Source organism: Dendrobium catenatum, unplaced genomic scaffold (assembly GCF_001605985.2).
Source record: "Dendrobium catenatum unplaced genomic scaffold, ASM160598v2 fragScaff_scaffold_587, whole genome shotgun sequence".
In the NCBI taxonomy this organism is placed as follows: domain Eukaryota; kingdom Viridiplantae; phylum Streptophyta; class Magnoliopsida; order Asparagales; family Orchidaceae; genus Dendrobium; species Dendrobium catenatum.
This window is the reverse complement of record NW_021319049.1, coordinates 125,349-132,874: the sequence shown is the minus strand read 5'-3', so window position 1 is coordinate 132,874 and position 7,526 is coordinate 125,349. Positions and strand designations below refer to the sequence as shown.

The 7,526-nt window shown below is 34.0% G+C and overlaps 1 protein-coding gene across 1 annotated transcript; it reads left to right on the top strand.

Annotated features, from left to right (window-relative positions):
- The first annotated feature begins 999 nt into the window (after positions 1-999).
- Positions 1,000-1,800, top strand: LOC110093389. The gene has a single exon (XM_020818261.2). The coding sequence runs from the start codon at positions 1,000-1,002 to the stop codon at positions 1,798-1,800; it is 801 nt and encodes a 266-aa protein (XP_020673920.2).
- Positions 1,801-7,526: the final 5,726 nt, after the last annotated feature.

The following is a 7,526-nucleotide window of genomic DNA, read 5'->3' as shown; positions in this document are numbered from 1 at the left end:
GAGAAAAAGGTGTGGAGGAAATCTGATTCAACCAACAAAATAGCTACCGGAGATAGGTTGAATGGAACTCATAGTTTGGGCACAACTATAGAAAATGGTTGTACAACTATCAGTGATAAATCGGGTATCTCATCCCCAGCCGAAGCTCCCAATCATGATAACTGTTCTAATAACTGTTCTCTTCCATTTATTAAGAACAAATTTGATGTTCTTAGTGAACCTCTAGAAGATGGAGAAATAATTCAAGAAGCTGAAGCCAACTACACAGATAAAAAGTTGTCTCACAATGAAATTACTGAAAATCTGATAAAAGAAGATGTTCTTATTCAATCAAACATTGGAGAGGATTCAAGTTTGGTCAAGAAGAAGAAGTCTAAGCAATTAAGAGATCTTGGGCCTATTAACAAAAGTACAAGAAGCAGAAAAATTGATATTGAAGCGAAGAACAGAGTGGGGTCATCTCCCACGTGTCTTCAACCATGAACTCATTAGCCTTCTGGAACAGTAAAGGAGCCAGAAAAAAAGGGGCTTCTCTATACATTAGGGAGTTTGTAAAAATGTATAATGCAGTTTTTTTAGCTTTATTGGAAACTAGAATCTCTTCTTTCAATGATGATGAAGTTAAAAAGTTGATGGGTGAAGATTGGAGAATGTTATGGTACCCTCGGTTGGTCTCTCTGGAGGGATAATTGTATTATGGAATTCTGGTTTAGCATATTTCTCATTGATTGGTTCTACTTCTCAATGCATCATTGGTGAACTTAAAGCATCAATGGCAAGGAAAAATGGAGAGTTGCTTCTGTATATGGAAGCAAAGACTTGATCAAAAGAAGGGAGCTATGGGAAGTATTGGAAATGTACTCTGTTGTAGAGTATCCAATGTAATAGGAGAGAGATTCAACTGTCTCACTTTCTATGGAAGACAAAAGAGGTGGGAGAATGTTTCGTTTCTCTCAAGGTCCAAAAAAATGGAGGCTTTTATCACTATAATAGATTATCATGAGGTGGGTTTTCTTGGGCCAGTTCACTTGGTGTAACAACAAAATTGGAGGAGCTCGGATATTGGAAAGGCTTGACAGGTGCTTCCTAAACTCTAAGGCTATGAATTTTTCTACTAACTTGGTGCTGAGACATCTTGCTAGAATCTCTTCCGATCACAGCCCTATTTTGCTTCACATGAGCTCTAATGTTGCTCCAATTAAAAGAAGTTTGAAATTTGAAGATATTTGGGCCTCATACCAGGCTTCTTTCTATGTGGTTAAAAAGGAATGGAATAAAAATTACTCAGGCAATCCATCTCAAATTATGAATGCCAAGTTCAGGAGATCCCTTAAGTCTCTTTTTTATTGGAGTAAAGCTAAATTGAGAGATCTGAATTTGCTCAAAGATTGTCTAATGGAGGAAATAAATAAAATACAGATATCAGAATCTGATAAAGGCTGGCTCACTGATGAAGAATGCTGGGTATTAAAAGCTAAAACTGATGAATTAAATAGCACTTTAGCTCGTCTGAATGGCTGGTGGAAGCAAAGGGCAAAATCAAAATGGCTAGCTGATGGTGATGGAAATACAAGGTTTTATCATTCCTTTGCTAATGGTAGAAGAAGCTCAAACAGAATCATCAAGATTAAAAATGAAGAGGGGACGGTGGTTGAAGATTCTAATCAAATAGAAGAGGTAATTTGGCACTTCTTTAATTCAAAATGGAAAAAGCGGATATGCAATACTGATGGCTGGCCGAAACTTGGGATGGTTTTAGTAATGAAGACAAAGGGTTGCTTTCCAGAGACTTTTCTGTAAAAGAAATTGAAGCTGTTATTCATCATCTGGGAAGAAATATTGCACCTGGAAGTGATGGTATCAATTATACTTTTATAAAAAGCTATTGGAAAATTATTCAAAATGATTTCATTAATGCTTTAAATCATTTCCTAACTCAAGGGGAAATGGACAAGGATTGGAAGGATACTATGATAGTTCTCATTCCTAAAGTTTCCAATTTGATGCTGCCTTCAAACTACAGACCTATTAGTTTGTGCAATTCTGTATACAAGGTGGCTGCAAAAATCATCTTGAATAGATTGATTCAAGTAATTCCTCCACTAATATCGGATGAGCAAGCTGCATTCATAAAAGGAAGATCTATATCCGATCACCTTCTGATAGCCCAAGAATTATTTCACAAATTCAGATTTTCTAAGTCTTCCAAAGGTATGGTGTCTTACAAAATATACATGGAACAAGCTTATGACTCAATGAGTTGGACTACTCTAACGAAAATTTTGGAATACTTTGAATCCCCGCCCAAGTTTTCAAAGTTGATAATGGAATGTATTTTGAATCCTAGATTTTCTATAATCATAAACAGGAAACTTACAGAATGGATAATAGCTGATAGTGGATTTCGTCAGGGATGCCCATTGTCGCCACTGCTATTCATTCTTTGTTCTCAATTACTTTCCAATGCATTTGCTCAGTCATCAGTCGGCATTAACTCTAGTAAGGATGGTTTTCGTATTTTCCATTTGCTATATGCAGATGACATCCTAATTTTTTCGGAGGCATCAAAGAAAGCCGCATGTGAAGTCAAGATTGTTCTTTCCAATTACTGCAAATGGACTGGTCAATCCATTAATAATGAAAAATCTGTAATGATTTTTGGAAAACATGTGAATAGAAGAAGAAAGAAAAGCATCTCTAAGGCTGTGAGCTTCAAACCAGTTAAGGAGTTTTTCTATTTGGGATTAAAAATAGCCTTGAGAAGATTAGTAGCAAATGATTATTACTTTATCATTGAAAGAACTCTCAAGAGACTTAATACTTGGGGGAGCAAGGTGTTATCACTAATTGGGAGAATTGCTCTAGTTAAATCAGTCATCCTTGCAATTCCAAATTTCTTCAGCACTCATTCTTTAATTCCTTCCAGAATTTTGAAAGAAGTTGAAAAGCTGTGCAGAAGTTTTTTATGGAACAAATCTGGCGGAAAAATGGGCTTGCATTACATAAGCTTGGAGGAACTTTTCAAACCAAAAAACATTGGTGGTGGGGGCTTGTTCACTACTTCTTCAAAAGTGGCTCCTCTTAGAGCAAGAATTACATGGAGGTATCTTTCTAATAGTAATTCTCTTTTAAAAAAAGTTTTAGATACTAAATATGGAATGAAACCTGGTATTGACGATGTTAAAAAAAACTCTTCTTCATCCTGGAAAATTTTATGTGACGGTGGAAGAGCTTTAAATCCCCTGATCAAATGGAGTATTGCTGATGGCTCTAAAATTGATGTGTTCAAAGACATCTGGATTCTTGATAGAAGTATTAATAAATGGCCAACCTTTGTTGTGCCACAAGTAGAAGGAGATGTCAGTTTAAGCAGATTCATTGAAGATGGAAGATGGAAAATTGAAGAACTTGAAAATTTGTTTGGTACGGATTTGATTCTGTTGATTCTTCAAATCAAGATAAAAGAAGATCAGAGGGATGATGAAATGGAGCTCATCTATCAGAATTCTGGAAATTCTATTCCTAAGTTGATCACAGAATCATGGTTTCGGAACCTTCAAACTATCAGGTGGACTGTTTGGATCAAGAAGGCTATGCTTACACCGAAGGTGCAGGTTTTCTGCTACAGACTTTTCAAAAATGCATTGCCTACATTTCAATTCCTTAAATATAGAAGATTTCTGGAAGATGATAAGTGCCCCAGATGTTCCTCTGGTAATGAAGATATCGAACACATTCTGACTTAATGCTTAAAGTTAAGAAAGGTCATTTTACTTCTTAATGATTGGGGGTTTCAAATTCCAATGTTTGATAGTTATGAAGGATGTTGCAACTGGTTTGAAACTACATCCAAGGTTAATGGTATGTTGATTAACCTTTATTATAATGTAGTTTATCTTTCTTGGAAAGCTAGAAACAAATTGGTGCATGATGGAATTGCCGAAAGTGCTAATTACATAGCTACCAGTGCTATTAGCATGTCGTCATTCACTATGAAGATTTTTGAACCAATTCCGGAAAATGGGGATGTTAATCAGCCTTTTTGGCTGTCTAATGCTTGGCATCCCCCACCACCCGATTGGTTGAAGATCAACGTAGATGCTGCACTATGCTCTTCATACAAAGCTGGAGTTGGGGGTGTTATAAGAGATTACAAAGGGAGATTCTTATTGGCTTTTGGTAAATCTTATACTCATTGGGACATAAACCAATTGGAAATGCTTGCTATTAAATCTTTAAAACATGTGACTAAGGATTGGATGTTCAAATACAAAGGAGCAATCATTGAGAGTGACAACTCAAATGTGATCAAAGTTATTCATAAAGCATTAAACCAAAGGAGCAAAGGTATGGAAAACTTTGAATTTTTTCAAGAGTTCAATAATGTTATTTTTAAATGTATTAAGAGGGATAGCAATAAGCTAGCAGATTTGTGTGCTAGCTATGCTATTGTTGGTAGTTTTATTTGGGAAGACTTAACTTTGGATGAGGTTCCTCCTTCATTTATCAATATAATGAAGGAGGAATCTACTTTGTAGTTGTTGTTTTTTTTTGCTTGCGTTCCTTTTTAATGCAGATTATGCTTTTCTCAAAAAAAAAAAAAAATAATTAGTCCTTAGAAATTGTTTTAAAAAAGTATGTTCTTCATGATTTCTTTGAGAGTAAGTGAATGAGTGTTTAGGAAGAATGTTTGAGAGAGAGCTCTTGCAAGTGGAGTGTGAATTGTTCACAAGGTTACTCAAATGTAAGAATCTCTTTTGGATTTTGGTTACTACGCTTCCGTTCTTCTTTCTAGTTGCTTGAGAGAAGATCTTGGAAGAACATCCGGCACTCTGTCAACTCTTGGAGGATGTGAAAGGACGATGATACTCTGCTAACACTTGCAGGATATGAATGGATGACGGTACTCTGTCAAAATTTGGAGGTGTGAAAGGATGACGATACTCTGCCGTACCGGGAATTAGTGGAAGAGAAGAAAATTGTGAAGGCTTCTCCACCTTGCTTTGGGGGTAAAAGGAGAGTCACTCTGGTAATAGTGTAATGCCTGAAGAGGGAGTCTTCAGGGAGTGGACGTATGTCATGTTGGAACAAAACACTATAAATCCTTGTGTTCATTTTTATTTTCTAACATTTTATTTTTATGCATTTTATATTGTGGTTAAAAAGCTTGTTTTAAAAGTAAAAATTAAATTGATAGAATTATAATTTGGTTTTCTATTAAAATTCTAGTTGGAATTTTTAAAATTACCAATTTACCCTTCTCTTGGTTAGCCTTGGGACATTTGAATAGATTTAAGAACATATCCTAACTTTACAAGTGATATCAGAGCTTTGTTTCAAAACTTTACTTTTGAAAATGATAAAGGCTACTTTAGGAAATTGTAACACATCTAAATGGTATTCGATCACTAAACCTCCATTATTTGATAATATCCCTTTCAATTTTCTAAAAACACGTATGTCTACTTTTCTTCAATCACTTGACTATCGCATGTGGATTTTTATTCAGGAAGGGTATACTAGGACAACTAGACTTGTAGATGGCATCAGAGTTGAAACACCCTTTGCTGATTGGAATGTAGAAGAATGAGACCTAGCATAATTAAATGCAAAATTTTTAAATAAATTCTTTTTTACACTTAAATCAGAAGATTTCATGTGTTTTTCTACTTGCAAAAGTGGAAAAAAAATATGGGATAGACCCTGTATTATATATGAAGGAACTAATGAAGTGACATAGTCCATGTTAATTATCTTATAACATGATTATCAATTGTTTCAAATGAAACCAAATGAATCTATATCTAACATATACACATGTTTCACTAAGATAGTCACGTCTTTGCATGCTTTACGTATGGAACTTACAAATGCTAAAATGGTTAATAAAATACTTTGTTGTTTGTCTATAACTTGTGATGCTAAAATAACTGCTATTATAGAGTTTAAGGATTTAAATGTTTAGTCAATTGACAATCTTCTTGGATCACTAATTATTTACTAGCAAGGAGTTAGTCAAAGATAGATTGATAGAGGATAAAAGCAAAATGAAAATAATATAGCTTTGAAAGTTGATGACTTAGAGAGTGATAAATCATAACTTGAGGATGATATTTCTTTGATGACCAGGCTATTTAGGAGTTTTCTAAAGAGGAAGCAAAGGAGACGCCAACAGTGGAATAATGGTAAGTTCCACAAGAAGGTTAAGATTTCTAATGATGTTATTTGTTATGAATGCAAGAAACCTAGACATGTCAAATAAGATTGCCCTAATCTCAAAGTCACTTCAAGCAAGGATAAGGTGGAGGATAAAACAAATGTGAAGAAGGGCAAGAAGAAATTTCAATGAACTTTTTAGGTAGACTTAGCTTCATATTCATAAAAAAAAGGAAGAAGAAGTCACCAATTTGTTCGTAATGGCTAATAATCTTAATTAATCAGATCAAGAGGAGGTAAGTGACTTAAGTTAGAATGAATTATTAGAAGTTTCTGAAAGAATTCATATCGCATATAGAAAACTCATGACAATTCATGCTAGCTTAAATTTAGATTTCATAGAGTTAAAAGAGTATGAAATCCTTATGAAAGATCACACTTAGATTAGTAACAACCACATGATTTTATTTGATGAATTTATCGATTTGAATAAAAAAAATGAGATATTAAAATTATCCTACATTGAATTGGAAAAAGAATTTAAAACCTTTTATCCTACATTGAATTGGAAAATGAATTTAAAACCTTTAAGGATAAATCTAAAAATGGAGAGCATTATTTGAAATATGATAATACTTTGTTAGAAGATGTAAACTCATTTCTTAAACTGAAAGTGAAAGATCTTGAGGAAAATAGGACACCCCCTACACATGAAGATTTTACTGATCCTATTTTAAATTCAAAAATCTTAAAACCTAGGAAGAGATACTTTTATTATTAGAGATTAAAAGATCATTTTCCTGGAGTTAAGTGCTTTTCTTGTGGAATGATTGGGCATATTTCACACACTTGTACTTTACATAACAAATCTCATCTAGTGTGGAGACCGAAGATGCATAAAATAAGTCATATCATACATGCATCTAGTTTAATTTTGCCAACATAAGAACCCAAGATTATTTGGGATCCCAAAACTAAAGTTTGAATGTTTTGTAGATACAATCTCATACAAGACCTCATGAGAGCATTTGGTACATGAACAGTGGTTGTTCAAAGCATATGACTGGTGATACTACATAATTCATATTGCTGGAAGTTAGTTAGGAATGGAGGCAAGGTTACACTGGGAGATAATACCACTAGGAAAGTAGTAGGCACATGTATGATTGGCAACTTGAACAATTTTTTCATTGAAAATATGTTAGTTGTAGATGGCTTAAAGCATAATCTCTTGAGTATTAAATAGCTATGTGATAGAGTATATAGTGTTAAATTATTTCCCACTAGGTGTATATTAAACCAAAATAGAATTGATATACTACATGGAAATAGGGAAAATAATGTTTATATGCTAGATTTAAATTGTATTA

Bases quoted from the DNA above. Each gene is read 5' to 3' on its own strand.
- LOC110093389 (XM_020818261.2), top strand. From the start codon at position 1,000: ATGAGGTGGGTTTTCTTGGGCCAGTTCACTTGGTGTAACAACAAAATT.